The sequence below is a fragment of the Rhipicephalus sanguineus genome, chromosome 4 (assembly GCF_013339695.2).
Source record: "Rhipicephalus sanguineus isolate Rsan-2018 chromosome 4, BIME_Rsan_1.4, whole genome shotgun sequence".
NCBI classification, from domain to species: domain Eukaryota; kingdom Metazoa; phylum Arthropoda; class Arachnida; order Ixodida; family Ixodidae; genus Rhipicephalus; species Rhipicephalus sanguineus.
Genome location: NC_051179.1, coordinates 177,957,737 through 177,976,151, shown reverse-complemented (window position 1 = coordinate 177,976,151; position 18,415 = coordinate 177,957,737). Strand labels below are relative to the sequence as shown.

Genomic DNA, 18,415 nt, shown 5'->3' with positions numbered 1-18,415 from the left:
AGAGACCAAGGTCAACCTTCACTGACTTACGATGAGATGGCTCCACGCTCAGGTGCCTCCTGAAACAGTATGCTGTGCCAAGGAGCTTATTCGAACAGAGTGGTAAGCTGTGGTGCGCAGTGCCTCGGCGAACTGCATTCATTTCTACGACAATGCGTGTTTCTTGTGTTTTGCTGAACCCACGTCAACCGAATAATCACGGTTAAATCATTATTTGGAAAATTGGGGTTATATTTTCCCCGCACAAATTACTACTGGTAGAAAAAATAAGTTTCAGCGCTTATCAAATGGGTGCTGCATTTTCCTCGTTTCCTCGTTTCCTGGTTTTCCTCGTTTCCGGCTGTTGAAGTCCGAACTGGATGGGCTGGCATCCGCGCGGGGACGAGGCAGACGCCAGCCGATTCAGCCTGGGCTACAACAGCTGCGCCAAATCCTTCGTCAACCGGTCGACGGGTCGCTCATTACGACGTCGAAGTCAGTTGCACTGCCTGTGCAAAGCAAGGCACGGGTGAATTCATTCGCATAGGTTTCGGAGACGGTGACATGCAGCCGGCTGCCACCACGCGCGGACACACAACATGGGCGCACGTACGGCCATCGGCACGCCCTACGCTGAACACGAATCAGCGAGCTGCGTATTGCCGCGTGAGTGTGAGCGTCGGTTGACACTGAACCAGAACAACTTTTTGGATACTTGGAATGCGGAACACGAATAATACAGGACGGGCACTTCATTGTCGCCGTTTTTATTTATTTATTTATTTATTTATTTATTTATTTATTTTTTTTTTATTTTATTTATTTATTTATTTATTTATTTATTTATTCAGTTATTTATTTATTTATTTATTTATTTATTTATTTATTTATTTATTTATTTATTCATTTATTCATTTATTTATTTAGCCGCTGCTAATATGTCAAATCAACCCAAGCAACTAGTCGACCTTTCTGCTATAATGCACGCAGATGATGGGACAAGCGAACACGCCAGGCTGGCAATGGAAAGTTTTTCTAAACGTAAGCTTTACAGAAGAGGCATACAACCGGAATGCATACCGGCAAAACAGTCCAATTAGAGCTGTGCACGGGCCGTATTTCCGAGCCCGAGCCCGGCCCGGGCCCGCTGACTTTGTCGAAGGCCCGCCCGAGCCCGACGACAAAGGGCTGCGAGCCCGCCCGGCCCGGCCCGGCCCGGCCCGACGTACGAAAACACAATCCCGGGCCCGGCCCGGCGCGGTCCGGCTTTTTGAAGGTTTTGAAGGTTCGCTGCGAAAACGACACATCGTTTTCCGGTAATTTAACATTTTATTGAGCATATCAAATATGACCAAACGACACACGACGAACAGTCTCTATTAAACAGATTATAAATTACAAGTAGACGGCCTCATGCCAGCAACAATGGAGTTCGCTCGCCAAAGCCGTCGCGTGTATGGGGCATGCCCATGCAAGCGTCAGCTTGCACGAAGGCGATCGGTCGCTCGTCGCTGTCGCGTGCATTTTCACTCATATGGGCTTTGGCCTTAAATCTAACGCGAACAGTCGCGTGGCGCCGTCACTAGCTCAGGTGGTGTTACTTCTCTGTTCTTCGGAGTGCAACAGAGGCAGTGCTTTACCTGCTCCCCTTTTGTTTAAAGTAGCGAATGGAAAGGAAAAACGGTAAAGGGCGGTCGCGGAAAAGGCGCTGTATGCGTGCTGGAAAACAATTCCCGCTCATTCTCTATATTTCGGGCTTGAGTCGGGCTTTGCGCCGGGCCCGAGCCCGGCCCGATAAAACTCCAAGTAGCCCGAGCCCGGCCCGGGCCCGAGGTGAAAATACGTCGGCCCGCCCGAGCCCGGCCCGCGGGCCGGGTCGGGCTCGGGCTTTCGGGCTACCCGGAGCCCGTGCACACCTCTAAGTCCAATCACCCCTAGACGCGTGTAGTACTGCACGCTCTGCATCTGTGCAACGCGATTTCCGAAAATTTTCGACGAAAATATGCCACTTTGAAGTTCTCGTTTCACACAGTAAACGTCATAAGCGGCGTACAAGTCGCCAGCGCGATGCAAACTACTTTGTTTGAAGTATTCGTGAACGTTGGGTATTGTTCCGTAGCGTCCAAACAGCAAGAGGCCCTCGTTTCGCCTTGTCATTCACAAGCACCGACGTTAACCGCACCCAACCTCGAGTTACGCACCTAGAAGGGAACCGGAACATTATGCTCCACTTGTCCGCAGTGGCGCTGCACGTTCGTGTTTCCAGTGTTTCCTACTATTAATTTTAAATAATGTAAAACTGTTGCGCGTCCAAAATTTTAGTCTGCTAGGACTGTTTTTTTTATGATGTCCAATCAAACCATCAGAAAATACGAACGCATTCAGAACCGAGCCAATCGGTTTATCGTATCGTACCAGTCTTGCACGAGCCAATGGTGTATCACCAGTAATCCATTAAAACTGAACCTTTCTCATTAGCTCAAGCTGCCTGTCGCTTTGTAGTATATATATATATACATATATATATATATATATATATATATATATATATATATATATATATATATATATATATATATATATCAGTGGCGTAGCCAGGAATTTTGTTCGGGGGGGGCTCACGTTGCAGCGCGACCTCCTCACATGAATTTTTAGAACGACCAAGTATATGAATAACATTTATTTATTTATTTATTTATTTATTTACTTATTTATTTACTTATTTATTTATTTATTATATCCTCAAAGGTCCCGTATTGGATTTTACATCAGGGGTGGGTGTCATAAAAAGGCGGTATCGATGAAGGTGTATGTTAGGATGTGGTTGTGTCTGCTTCCTGGATGGCATTTTTGAAGCGCGCAAAATCGCGGATGACTGCTGCTTCGTTCGGAAGGTCATTCCAGTCTCGGGCGGTGCGCAAAAAGAAGGGTGGCTGAAATGAGATGGTGTGGGCACGTGGCGGAATCACAGCATTTGGATGACTTGTGCGATGACCTTGATGGACCGGCTGTTGAGGTGGTTGTCACGTGGGGTTGAATAAAAGAATCTGTGAAAAAGGCAGAGACGTGCAATACGACGACGAAGAGCGAGGGTAGAAATATTTAACTGGGATTTGAGGGCGGAGACGCTCGAGTAGCGGGAATAATCTGAAACAATGAATCTGGTTGCTCGGTTGTGTACTGACTCAAGTATTTCGATATGATTAGTTTGGTGGGGGTCAAAAACAGCAGATGCATACTCAATCAAGTTTTGGTCTGACAATGGTTTTATAAGCGAGTAGTTTAACGGAAGGTGGTGCCATGGAAATGTCACGGCGTATGTACCCGAGAGCGCGGTTAGCGGAGTGAATTATGTGATTTATATGGTCGCCCCAAGATAGGTCACTCGAAAGATGGACACCCAGTTATTTAATCTAGTCAGTAGCAGCTATATCACAGTTGTTGATTGTGTAAGTAGCCGGCGTGTGATTTCGGCTACGATGGAAAGAAATTAGTAATGTTTTTTTCACATTAAGAGACATCAACCAGGTGGTACACCACTGCTGAATGCGTGAGAGGTCATGCTGTAGAGGGGAGACATCGGTGGGGTTATTTATAGGGCGGTAGAGGACACAATCATCAGCAAAAAGACGGATGTTAGATTCAACGGAAAGCGGAATATCGTTAATGTATATTAGGAATATAAGAGACGGTACCCTGGGGCACGCCGGACAAGACATATGGGAGAGGTCGCAGGAGTGATCATTAACATGCACGAATTGTTTACGGTTTGTTAGGAATGCTTTAATCCAGTTAAAAACATGCCGATGAAGGCTTAGACGCAAGGTTTTTAGAAGGAGACGGGAGTGGGGTACCTTATCGAAGGCTTTTTCAAAATCTAAGAACAGTGTGTCAATTGGGATGTTACGGTCCATATGAAGCTGAATGTCGTGCAGGAATAATGTTAGTTGGGTCTCGCATGAGTGAGCTTTACGAAAGCCATGTTGGTTTGGGTGAAAGAAGTTTACGGATGATAAAAATGTAGCAACATGAGAAAAGATGACGTGTTCCATGATCTTTGAACAAACACTAGTGAGCGAGATTGGTCGGTAATTACCTGCAAATGAGCGGTCACCTTTCTTGAAGACCGGAATGACCTTCCCAACTCTCCAGTCTAATGGGACTTCACCTGTGTCGAGTGACTGCTGAAAAATGATTGGCAATATGGAACTGCATACATGTTTAGTATTTTTCAGAATTTTGGCGTTTATGCCATCTATACGGCATGACGAAGAGTTCTTTAATTGGTTAATAACTTTTACGATTCCCTGTGAATTGAATTCAATCTTTGGCATTGGCGGAAAAACAAAAATGCGGAAAATCAGGAAGTTCGTTGTTAGGTTCGTTAGTAAAGACGGAACAAAATGCAGAATTGATGGATGGAACGTCGCAATCGGCAACGGGGGATCCAGAAGTGTCACAAAGAGAGACTGTGGTTTTGTCGTCCGGTTTCATAATTTTCCAAAAAAGGCGTGGGTATGTACATGTATTACCATGTTACATACATTGTTACTGGTATTACCATTAACATGTATTACCAGTGACAATTTGTATTAGATGCTGCAAATCACTTCTTGAATGCTGCCCTCTGTTAAGAACTAGTAAGAAATAAGTTTTTTTCGTAAAAGTATTATGTTGGCATGCCCGCAGAATCTTTCCTAGAATAACTGTCATCAATCTTTTCAATATTTTGTGTGTGTGTGTGTGTGTAACAGGTAGGGCAAATATCACGTAAACTTCGGAACTGCATCAGTTTTGAACTGAAGAAGCGCCTGATAACAAAAAAAAATGAAGTCCACAAAATAACCAGGACGAGATCAAATATTTTAATGTAGATTGTTTACGCAAAATGTTCATCTTTTTGCACAAATGGTGCGGCTAGGGAAAAGCAAGAATGGGAAAGTACACCTCGAATACTGGCAAAACATGTCACCGGAAACAGTGCGCAGTATGCTTACGCAAAACTTCACAAATGTACATTTAAATATGCAATCAATAAACGGAACTAAGCAATGATCACTATACATAATGCCCAACTGATATGTCCTTGGGCCAAGCTTCTGTCTCGGGCGCACCATGTGGACAGAACTAGTCTGAGTCTGAGTCTGAGTCTTTATTTCAGACATGCATACAAAAAAATATATATATACATGGCTGAGGAGGGAAAAAAAAGCCGCACAGTCGCGGCTTGACATTGCTCCCTTCCCCCCGTATACATCGGCACTGCGGTATGCACGAAACAGAAATAGCACAGGATAACATTGTAGCATAACAAACAAGAACTCCAAAGCAGAAAAAAGAACACGGTGCACAATAAAATGGGTGACACTACAAACACATTATATCTCCAGATATATTCAAATAAAGTTGCGTACACAAAATATAATTAAGGTGCACACATTAAAAATCAAAAATCACAAATCATCATCAAAAATGTACACATTAACGAAATAAGTTTCGAAGAGAGTTAAAGGAAAGTTCGCGTATCGAGGTGTGAGTAAAGCCAAACTTGTTAAGCAAGGAAGGTAATGTATAGCTTAGGGTTTGAAAGCCGTAATTAGTACGTGGGTGAGGCACAGACCAGTACTCGTGGTGTCTTGTAAGGTAGCAAAGAATGTTGGTGTGGAGGTTAGCGACTTCACATAAGAACAATATGCCGCGTTCAATCTGTGATTTGTAGAGCTGTAAAAGACGATGATGGTACATGTTGGTAAAGTGCATGATATGGTAGGTGGTAAACAGTGGTTCAGAGTGCGTTCTGTAAGGCACGCCAGCAATCGCTCTAAGCGCATTTTTCTGCATAGAGACTAGTTTACTAATATTTGTTTTTGTTGAACTTCCCCATACCAATACGCAATATTTTAACTGTGATTCAAACAGGGCGTGGTACAACGTAAGCTTTGCCTTTTCTGGCAATAGATGCTGGAATTTTCTCAAAACGCCAACTACACGTGCAAGCTTACTTTGAAGATGTTCTATGTGACTATCCCAGAGCATGAATTCATTAAAGTAGACTCCAAGCGTTCTAACTGTGTCAGTAATTTCTATGGCATTTCCTCCTAAGGTAAGTGTGGCTCTGACAGAAATAACTTGATTTTTTGCTCTGAAAAATGTTGCTTTAGTTTTATTGGAATTAATAAGAAGGGAATTTTTAAGAGACCAAGTATGTAACTTATTTAGGACGATATTGGCCCGATTGACTAAATCATCTGCATTTGAACCCGATAAGAATAAGCTCGTGTCATCTGCGTATATAATATATTGAACACTAGTGTCTATTTCTATCAAATCATTAATATAAATAATGAACAGCAAAGGACCAAGCAGGCTACCCTGAGGAACACCATGTTCTACTTTATTACAGGACGAGTCGTGGTTGTCGATAGCCACATACTGAGTACGATTACGCAAATAACTCGATATTAAATCCAAAGAAATACCTCTGACACCATAAGCTGGAAGTTTTAAAAGAAGGGTTTTATGATTAATTCTATCGAACGCTTTTGAAAAATCTATAAATATTCCTAAAGTCAATAGTTTCATTTCTATATTATGAAGAATAAGTTCTTTTTGTGTGAGCAACGCAACTTCCGTAGATGATCTTTCCCTGAAACCAAACTGTGTATTGGTTATCAGCCCGTATTTTTCGAAAAATTTTGAAATACGCACATAAATAACTCGCTCTAATCCCTTGGAAAAAATTGGTAGAATGGATATGGGCCTATAATTACCGAGGGTTTCTTTAGCACCTCCCTTATGGAGAATAATCACTTTCGCCTTTTTCATTTCTGATGGAAATATACCAGTGCTGAGGGACAAGTTATAAATATGAGTTAGGAAGGGGCAAATGACATCAAGTACATGTAGCACGGGTCTCATTGTCAGACCAAAAGCATCCGCGCATTTACTGATTTTCATACGTCTGAAAGCGGCTAATACTTCATCGCTATCACACTCGATAAGTGCCATGGTGTCCTGTGCTCGGTTTCTCACGTAATCGAGAGTGCTAGGGTCATGCTCACTTTGAACAAGGGATGCAAAGTAGTCATTGAACTTGTCACTTAAATCTTTCCCAACATAGTTGATACCATCAATTGTAAGAGAAGCAGGTGAGCACGTTCGTTCAGATTTTAGCAACATGTTAATCTATTCCAGAGAACCTTTTGATCACTAATGCCTGAAAATAAGCGAATGTGATACTCTTTTTTAGATTTTCTTATTGTGCCATTCAAATTATTGCGAAATTTTTTAAAAGCTACGAGATCGGGGTGTTCGCGACTCTGTAAAAACTTCTGATATAAGTTGTTTTTCTTGGAAATCATTTTAAGGATGCGAGACGTCATCCAAGGCTTACGGGCCTTCTTCGGTTTTTTCGCAACCCTGTATGGGAATGCCTTGCTGTAAAACATTGTGAAGTGTTTTAAAAAAAAGTTAAATGCCTCGTCTGCAGTCGTGTGTCTGTACAGTGGCGTCCAGTCAAAATTTAATATCATGCAACGAAATTCTTCTAATGAGCTGGCGTTAATATTTTGTGTCCGAAATAATGAGTCGTGAGTAATTTTGTTAGAAACCAATGAGACGTTGCTCAACAGAAATACGGGGAGGTGATCACTCAATGCTCTGTTAATAACCCCTGCAGAAACACATTCAGTAGATTCATTAGTGATTATCAAGTCAAGTGCAGTTGCAGACGACGAGGTAACACGGGTTGGTACAGTGATAACATTTCGGAGAAGATAAGACTCAATCAGAAGCAACAACTGTGTGCGTCCTGGAGAATTCTCAAGAATATTAATATTCAGATCACCACCAAGGAAAATAGTATATTGGCACTGACACGCAAATTCAAAAACACTTTCAATGTAAGCAAAGAAATCTTCAATGCGACCACACGGGGGGCGATAGACAACAACGAAAAGTAGTTTTCCAGAAAGCACAGATAGAACTTCATAATCAGGTGTAACAGCGCATAAATGTTCAATCCTATCCGAGTACATGTGCTTTAGCAACAGCAAACATGTACCTCCACCACGTTTACCAACGCGATGCAAATAAAAAGAATCATAGTTTTCGAGAGCGAAAGAGTCATTCTCTAACATCCAAGTTTCGGTCAACATTATTGCATTAAATTTGAAACTGAATTCGCAAAGAAACATTTCTAAAAGATCTTCTTTACCACGGATCGATTGAATGTTAATGTGCAGCACTGATAGTGTAGATTTAGTAACGAGTTTTCCAATGTTATTAGGGGAAACATACGGGGAATCCATCGTGAATTAGGAAGTGTACAAATGGAATTATAGCATTACACGGCTAGTCGCGGCGTTACACGGCCAGTCGCGTCAAATCCTCTGCACGTTGGATGACATGAGCCCGTTCCCCGTCACCTTTCCGCACATAAACTTTGCCATCGCGGTGCCACGCATATTTAAAGTCATTGCGATCTGCCCATTGCTTCGCAGACTGCAACAAAATCCGGCTGTGTTGTGTCATGTTCTCAGTGATTGACACTTTGGACCGCCCTTCTCTCAGCCTCTTATTCCCCTGCAGCCATTCACTTTTTGTTTCCAATTTTACAAAGCGAACAATGACTCCTGGAACCCTCCCAGCCTTTGACGGTAACCTGTGCAAGGCTTCCACGTCGCTTTTCGCAAGGACAGGAAGACTTAAGGATTGCCCAACAGCGTTAATCTTAGAGAGCAAATCTTCCTTGTCAGACTGAGCTATTCCATGGAAAATTAGGTTCTGTCTACGGCTTCTCCATTCAAGATTATGCACAGCAAACTTAAGCTCTTGAATCTGCGCGGGGTTGTCCTGGACTTCAAGCACGTCCACACGCTTGCATAGATGTTTTATTTCTGCGTCTTGCTGATTCATAGTTTTTAGAATCTCATCGTACTTGTCAGACAGGTGAGAGATGGCTTTATCAATGCTGTCAACTTGCGCCGGAAGGTTATCAAGCTTTTCGAGCCGCTCTAGAATTGTATTGAGCAGAGCACGTACATCCTGGTCATTACCTTCTTTACCACCTCCCTGCCCCCTCAGGCGCTGCGAATAGCAATTTGTGCATTTCCATGAGACGAAAAAAGTTTCAGATTTGTTCTTAGCTTGTGCTTCAGAAAGGCCTGAGCACTTACCTAAGTGATAGGACTTATTGCATTCACAACATGCTAAAAAGCGACTGAGGGTGGGAAGTGCTTTTGCACACGACGCACACAATTCAGAGCTAGTCATAGTGCAATCAAAAAGATAGCGAAAGAATACAAGACAGGCAAGAAAAATGCATAAACACACTGATTCGGCAGCGGCAAGGGATAAAATCGCTACTAAAGGGGAAGGTACAAGGCACCAACCTGCGTGTAGAAAAAGAAGTCCTTAGCACGGTCTGCTCCGGGTGACCGCCGCTGCCGATGTGAAGCAAGGAGCACGGGGGCGTTTTTTGCCGGATGATATCAGTTGCGCCAAATGGCTGCGCAGTGGTGCTCGCGGCAGTGGCTTGAAAAAGATGATCCTCCGGGAAACGCAGAAGTGTTCGGTAGACGGAAAACACCGCACGCCGTGACAGACCAGGGTTTTGGCAGGTAGGAAATCCTCCCGTAACCGCGACACGGTTCAGCTGCTGGGGACTGCGTGTAGAAAAAGAAGTCCTTAGCACGGTCTGCTCCGGGTGACCGCCGCTGCCGATGTGAAGCAAAGGAGCACGGGGGCGTTTTTTGCCGGATGATATCAGTTGCGCCAAATGGCTGCGCAGTGGTGCTCGCGGCAGTGGCTTGAAAAAGATGATCCTCCGGGAAACGCAGAAGTGTTCGGTAGACGGAAACACCGCACGCCGTGACAGACCAGGGTTTTGGCAGGTAGGAAATCCTCCCGTAACCGCGACACGGTTCAGCTGCTGGGGACTGCGTGTAGAAAAAGAAGTCCTTAGCACGGTCTGCTCCGGGTGACCGCCGCTGCCGATGTGAAGCAAAGGAGCACGGGGGCGTTTTTTGCCGGATGATATCAGTTGCGCCAAATGGCTGCGCAGTGGTGCTCGCGGCAGTGGCTTGAAAAAGATGATCCTCCGGGAAACGCAGAAGTGTTCGGTAGACGGAAACACCGCACGCCGTGACAGACCAGGGTTTTGGCAGGTAGGAAATCCTCCCGTAACCGCGACACGGTTCAGCTGCTGGGGACTGCGTGTAGAAAAAGAAGTCCTTAGCACGGTCTGCTCCGGGTGACCGCCGCTGCCGATGTCTATAAAGGAAGAGCGCAGAAATAACGAAACAAACTATTTCAAAACTGTTTTAAAAGTGCGAACCACTATTGTGCACTCAATATAAAAGGAAGGTTGCCGCTTCTACTTCAAAATGCAATGAAGAACAAAAACGACAAATTAATGTAACAAACAATGATGCTAGTATGGTTTCCCAATAGTTGAATTTGTTTGGTAACGCCGCGTATGCTGACCTCTCAGTGAACAAGGCGAAGCTGTCGATTGGCTGGTAATGTCCACCTGATGCCCGTATTCTTATGTTTATATTAGGTCACAGTGTTAACTGCTAAAAGGTACAAAATCCTCACGGCTTTAAAAGGTGATGAACAATAATATTGCGTCAGAATTACGGGCTCATTGACCTGAACTCTGGAACAGCAGTGTCTTTTCGTTTCGTTTGCGCTGATTTTTGTCCTGCTCGGTATCAAAGGACAACGTTGACCCGGCGAGGAAGCTTAGCGAAACGGTCAATGACTTCCGACACGCTGATGTCGACATTTCTGTAGGCGTACAGAAGTGCCTGGCCAACCATGCGTTCCTCAGACATCGTAAAGCGTAAGTAGTTCTTAAGTAACCTCATAAGTAACCTCTTAAGTAACCTCTTAAGTAACGTTCTCTCTGCGCTGGCAGTGGTGACTAGAATCAGGAGTAGCTTGTACACATTCGCATACAACCTGCTGTCACAATGAGAGAGGGCATCGGTTCCAGTACCGGGGCGCTGGTTTGCTGCTTCGTTCGCCCACTTTGTCCACCATAGTCGCAGTTCTCCAAAACCAGCCCTCGTTCCGACGTCATGCGCAAAAACGGTCAGGAGTTTTGCTGCTCCTTTCTGCTCCCGATCATCTTGCATTGATGGTATTGCGGATGGTACAATTAATGAAAAGTCCTTTAGAAGTGCCCTGTGCTTTTAGAACCGTTGGTTTAACTGGTCCATGAACGGAATGAACAGGGTTCTGCGAAAATATTCTTCCGCGCTTTCGAATGCATTGCTCCCAAGGTTTTGCTTCCGGACACCGGCTCGACGGCTGGTGATCACATATTTTTCTGCCAATGCCTGCACTTGTGCAAATATTTTTGAGGAAGAAGCATTCGTGTTCTTGCGGTCACTTTAAATTGTCTGCTGTACCACTTCTATGTCTTTAATGGCAGCGCTCATGTCGATACTCCTCGTCTACAGCTTCTTTGACAGTGGCAAAGTCAGTGCTAACACGTGCTCTGTCACATGCAGGCTTACAAGGAACGCTGGTGAAAAGAGTGCCAACATTAGACTGTTTGCCTGCACTGGACTTTCGCCATTTCCGTTAAACTTAATCTCCTCTAGTGCTGCGATCAACGGCTCAAAGAGGCTCACAAATGAAAGCACTGCATCGTGCTTCTCGGTCCAGCGCGTTTCGCATAGTCCCAAAAGGCGCTGCCTTGTAGACTCAGGACAGCTCAAACGTATCATTTTTCGCAAAACGTGTGAGCGGCTAGAAGATTTACGGAAAAAGACTGACGTCGCCTTCAGAGTCACAGAACAGTTTCGAATGTCTGTGATGGAGCAAGCCGCACACACAACTAGATTAAGGTAGTGACACGCGCAGCGAGTACATAGAGAGCGGCTGGATATTTCTCACGAACAGCAGCTTGAACACCATTCGTTTTGTCGGCCATCGAACTTGCACCATCGTAGCCTTGACCACGGAGATACTGCATGTTAATTCCCATTTCTATAAGGCGCCTTATGATGGTGTCGGCGAGGGCCCGGCCATTTGGTCGTGAATTGGCACACAGCCTAAGAACACATCTTCGATTCCGTTCGCATCCTTATTAAGGTACCTTGCACAAACAGTAAGCTGCTCGATACCAGCAACATCCGTCGTTTCATTAGCAAGTACGGAGAAGCAGCCTGCAGCGCTTACTTCTGCGACTAGGCTTTCCTTGATGATTGCAGCAGAGGTTTCTATAATGTGGTTTTGTACATCTGGACTAAAATATGAGGCCTTACTTGGGCAACTTTCCAAATGCTTTTTTAAATCTGTGTCGCCACAATCCGCGCGCATGCAAAGCAGCTCTCTGAAGTTGCCTGTATTTGTAGAGGAGGCTGTGCTTGAATCCATGGGACCACTGTCTCTATATGTCCACGGAGAGCCACACCTTGCCGCCCGCAAAAGAGAACTGTCTCAACTATAGGCTGTAACTTCCTTCGGGTCTCTCTTATTTTAATTAGCCTGCCATGGTCCGGTTGATCAACAACACTGGGCACACATCCTGAGAAGGTTTGAAGAAAACTATCGGCTACCAGATGAGCGTCAGTGTGATATTTAGTGACTTCATGTGCACCGAAGACTCCGAGGGCGTGCTTCCACTTTTGAAATGGCTTGGACACGAGGGCCTTAGTGCGCGCATGTTGGCCCTTGCCAATCTCACTTCTGCTAAAAAGGACACATACTCGGCAAAACGCACCCTCTTGAAGCGCTGAGTAGCTAAGCCATCGGTACCTGTCCATCCAAGCCACGTAAACTTCGTTTCTGCTTCAAATCGTTCATAGACTTAAACATATAGCATGGCGGAGGAATCTAAGGAGAAGCTAGCAGTTGATGTTTTGTGTCATCTACTTTTGAGCCATCTGTGTAGAGCCCGATATCAAACTTGCTTCTGCTAACATTTTGAGGGTCAGAAAAAGATAAATAATTAAATAAATGATAATCAGGCTGAAGCCCAATAAATCCCACCACCCGGGTGACGCCGCTGGTTGGTGGTGTATGAGAGCACGAAAAATTTCGGGGGGGGCTTAAGCCCCCCCCCCCCTGGCTACGCCCCTGATATATATATATATATATATATATATATATATATATATATATATATATATATATATATATATATATATATATTAGGATATAAATGTGAAGAAAGTAAAGTGGACGGACGAACAGATAACTTGCCGCCGGCAGGGACCAAACCTGCAACCTTGGAATAACGCATCCGATGCTCTACCACTGAGCTACGGCGGCGGTCATCCTCCCGTCCACTTTATGGGGTATATATGTGCACTTAAACCTAGGAGTGTTAGTCAGCGCCGATCGCAGCCATGGCGGCGAGTGTGGAACACACTTTTTCTGCCTGTTGGAGTCACGTAGCACGGGATCTTTTTACCAGCTAGCAGCTGACAAATAATCCCCCGCATACTACCTGAATGCATCAAGTCTGCCAGAACGAGACCCTCGCTATGAATGAAGGAAAGATTACTTTTAAGGGCTCGCTTTTCTTTGTTAGACACAATATTAAGAACAGACAATGATGCCAAAGAAAGTAAAGTTAGTTCTCATTAGTATGGTGTCTATCAAAGAAAGAGAATCCCGTAAAAGAGTCATCTTCTTTCCTATATATTATATATATATATATATATATATATATATATATATATATATATATATATATATATATATATATATATAGGAAAGAAGGAAAGAAATATAGGAAAGAGAAATATGTATGTATATATATATATCATCATCATCATCAGCCTGTCTACGCCCACTGCAGGGCAAAGGCCTCTCCCATGTTCCGCCAATCAACCCGGTCCTATGCTTTCTGTTGCCACGTTATACCTACAAACTTCTTAATCTCATCTACCCACCTAATTTTCTGTCTTCCCCTCACGCGTTTGCCCTCTCTTGGAATCCAGTCAGTTACCCTTAATGACCACCGGTTGTCCTGCCGACGTGCTACGTGCCCGGCCCATATCCATTTCTTCTTGATTTCAACTATGATGTCCTTAACCCCCGTTTGTTCCCTGACCCACTCTGCTCTCTTCCTGTCTCTTAAGGTTACACCTATCATTTTCCTTTCCATCGCTCGCTGCGTCGTCCTCAATTTAAGATGAACCCTCTTTGTAATTCTCCAGGTTTCTGCTCCGTAGGTAAGTACCGGTAAGATGCAGCTGTTATATACCTTCCTCTTGAGGGATAGTGGTAGATTACCATTTATAATTTGATAATGCTTGCCGAATGAGCCCATCCCATCCTTATTCTTTTAGTTATTTCACTCTCATGGTTCGGCTCCGCGGTTACTACCTGCCCTAAGTAGACGTACTCCTTTACAACTTCCAGTGTCTCGCCACCTATCGCAATGCGCTGTTCTCTGCCAAGGTTGTTCCACATTACTTTAGTTTTATGCATATTAATTTTCAGACCTACTCTTCTACTTTCCGTATCCAGTTCAGTAATCATGAGCTGTAATTCGTCTCCCCCGTTACTCATCAATGCAATGTCATCAGCGAATCGCAGGTTACTGAGATACTCTCCATTAACTCTTATCCCTAATTCTTCCCAATCTAGGGCCCTGAAAACCTCCTGTAAACACGCGGTGAATAGCATTGGAGAGATCGTGTCTCCCTGTCGTACGCCCTTCTTTATTGGGATTCTGTCGCTTTCTTTATAAAGGACTATAGTGGCTGTGGATGCGCTGTAGATTTCTTCCATTATGTTTATATAGGCTTCGTCGATGCCCTGATTCCGCAGTGCCTGCATGACTGCTGATGTCTCCACCGAATCAAATGCCTTCTCGTAATCTATGAAGGCTATGTATAGGGGTTGGTTGTATTCCGCGCATTTCTCTATCACCTGATTGATAGTATGAATATGGTCTATTGTTGAGAAGCCTGTACGAAATCCTGCCTGGTCCCTTGGTTGATTAAACTCTAATGTCGTATTAATTCTGTTAGCAATTACTTTTGTGAATAGCTTGTAGACAACGGACAGTAAGCTGATGGGCCTGTAATTTTTCAGGTCATTGACGTCCCCTTTCTTATGGATCACGATGATGTTGGCATTCTTCCAAGATTCTGGTATCCTCCCTGTCGAGAGACACTTCGTATACAGGGTGGCCAGTTTCTCTAACATAATCTCTCCACCGTCTTTCAACAGGTCTGATGTTACCTGATCCTCACCAGCGGCTTTGCCTCTTTGCATTCCCTTTAGGGCTTTCTTTACTTCTTCTGTTAATACTGGGGGGATGTCAGATTCCTCTGGGATATTACTGCTTCTTTCGTTATCATCCTATATATATATATATATATATATATATATATATATATATATATATATATATATATATATATATATATATATATATATATATATATCTGTACTTTGACCTTCTCAGAATTGTTTTTCAGGATTTGCTTTTGGCTACAATGGCATTGCCAAAATTATCGGTTTCGTCACCAACAGTGCATCACGATATGCACACTCGAAGATTATGAACGCCTAAAATCATAGGCATATTCCACGCACAATAAAATAGCTTGTAAATAAATAAATAAATAAATAAATATCGATATAATTTCTATGAACGCTCCGTAAGTGCGCGATGTGCTCGCGCTGTCCACAAGATCAACCGGCTCTGAACTATGGATGATAGAAGTGGCATAGAATCGAGCGGAAGGAATTCTCTCGGTCCGGTATTTCTCAACGGAGAGAACAAGCGGACAAGCAGCAGTCAGTGGTACAGAGGTATCCACCTCACCAGTTTTGATGCGTGCGGATGTTACAGAACACAACGGATGCTCTCGTAGCTTCAAATATGGACTGGACTAATGCAGCGCGACTTAGACGAACACAGGAGGCAGAGATAAACAGAGACGAAAGAGACGGCGATTTCACGAAGACAGTCTCCTGTCTTCGACCGATTCGCGCTGCATTCGTCCAAAGTACTACCAACTCGCCCAAGTCAAGGTGTTATTCAAATACGGGTGCCTGCAGCGATGTGTGATGCTTAGCGGGCCACAGCGCGGTTTTACGAAACTAAATGGAAGCTTATGAAACATGGCTCTGTGAGGCGCGTTCTTAAAGTCCGATGGAGCGTTGTAAAGGGCCGGCCCTCATTCTGGCACTAATATTAGTGTTCCTTGTCAGTATTTCACACCTATAGGCTTGTAAAAATTATTGTACCCGTCATATAGCGACAGATAACTGCTGCATTATACCGCCTTTATATACTTTCGCCCTAAACCTCGCCGAAGTCTTTCGTGTTAGTCATTTGGTTTTCATTCACCGTAGACATATAGTACATGCACGCATGTAAAACAAAAATTCTATAGCACTTGCTAGTTTTTAGCAGAGGATACGATGAAACACGCAATGAGGATGTCAAGGAACGAGGGGGGGACGAAGATCAGCGGCGGTAAACGTTGGCTACTTTTCACAAGTAAATAGACGGGGAAGGAATGAAAGAATGAAACGATTGCACAGCACAACCACAGTGCACACTGCAGGACAGAGGCGTAGCCAGAATTTTTTTTCGGGGGGGGGGTTCAACCATACTTTATGTATGTTCGTGCGTGCGTTTGTATGTGTGCGTGCCTATATACGCAAGCAAAATTAAAAAATTTCGGGGGGGGGGGGGGTTTGAACCCCCCCATCCCCCCCTTGGCTACGCCCCTGCTGCAGGACCAAAGGGCCGAGTAAGCATGCATATCACCATTGTTGTATCCTGTAGCGTAGACGTCTTCTCAGGATTACTGCCTTGCACAACGTCGTGATATAACTTAGTCAAAGTAAACGTCGTGGTCTCGAAGCTGTGTCTTTCACTAGGTACAACAACTGAATACGCGTGGCACACCCGAACGAGTATGTGAACACTCAGAACTAAACTGTGAGGTCCCATCAACGAATAACAGGGCTAGAATCTATAGAGTGCAGCTGCTCTGCCCCTACGAAGCATCAGCTTGTATCGAGGTGTTGTTGTTTATGCATTTCGGAATGCTCCAAGGTCATCAACGCGTCAATGCTAGCCTGTTTGCATGTAGGCCGATACAGTGTTTGTATCGGAGAGTCACGGTACCCTAAGCCCAAACAGCTAGCACGACCGCCTCGCAAAAACATGCGCTTTAAAAACATAAGCGCACACTACGAACTCAACAAGCAAGCCGCACGGGCACTAAATAACTTCCACCCAGACGATACAGATTTATCTCTTTTTTAACTTGTCCTGGTAGACAAAATATCCGCAAGTTAGGTAAACAGGGTATTTACCTTGGCCGTGAGCCTCCATGGCGAAGCGTGACGAGTCAGCGTAGCGTCTGCCGCGTCCACAGCAATGCTTGGCCACAGGATCAAGTAGCGATCTGGCACGAAACTTTCCTGAGCAGTTAAGGACAGTGTGTACGCGCTACGCTATAGGGTTACAGCTATGCTTCAGCTGCTAGAAGTGGTGAAAGCTACGTGAGGGCGCTACTATCGCCATTCTAGTAGAATCACGGCTTTTGATTCACGTTTTAGTCACCGACCGTTGTTTCTACGCCAATCTGAAGATCGCCGTAGAAAGGCACTTGCGCAATCTTTGCCATTCACGCACAATGGTTACGATATGAAAGTCGACAGGGTCGATTGAAAAGGCCTGCTGGGGACTAAAGCGTCATCCTGCGGCCACGCTCGGCAAATAGCGCCATTGTCGTGCTTCTAGCTGTCGCACTGAGGGGTTACATTGCGTCGCTAGAGCTCCTGAAAAGCGAACGGCAGGCATTGGTTCCCAGTTGGGCCCGTGGGAACTGCATGACGAGTCCGCTCTCGCGCTCTCTGGCGGTATCACCGTGTCAGTGTGCAAAGGGCCATCTCAAAGCTTGCGCATGTGCTTGCCTCTTGTTTATTCGCTGACTGTAGCGGTGTCGCCTGACATGCCACAATGTGTACGAAAGACCACGGCAAGCTTGCGGGCGTGGTGTCGCGTTCACCGTTGCCATACCGCGTCCTGTTTACGGCTTCCTCTGAACGAAGCCCTCCGGTGACTAAGTTCTCGATGCGGCAGCAGTATCCGAACCATGCCGCTCGAAGCTAGCAGATACATTTTCGAGCTAGTTTTGCGTTCCTCACCCATGTGTTCACACATACGTATTGCCATCACTACAAAGAAAGGAGTACGAGAGAACAAGGTGGAAGGAGTCAACTAAGAGTAATAATAATAATAATAATAATAATAATAATAATAATAATAATAATAATAATAATAATAATAATAATAATAATAATAATAATCGCTGGTGTTTTACGTCTCAAAACCACGATATGACTATGAGGGACGCCGTAGCAATGGGCTCCGGAAGTTTGGACCGCCTGATATTCGTTAACGTGCCCCTAAATCTATGTACACGGTCCTCTAGCA

At 44.5% G+C, this 18,415-nt stretch overlaps 1 protein-coding gene across 1 annotated transcript in view; it reads right to left on the bottom strand.

The window, feature by feature from the left end:
• LOC119390929 (forkhead box protein L1) overlaps positions 1-17,727 on the bottom strand; it is a 42,589-nt gene extending 24,862 nt beyond the window's left edge. Inside the window, exon 1 of the mRNA XM_037658645.2 lies at positions 17,290-17,727. Within this exon, the coding sequence (XP_037514573.1) occupies positions 17,290-17,308 (19 nt within the window). The 5' untranslated portion in view covers positions 17,309-17,727. The remainder of the gene's footprint in view (positions 1-17,289) is intronic.
• Positions 17,728-18,415: the final 688 nt, after the last annotated feature.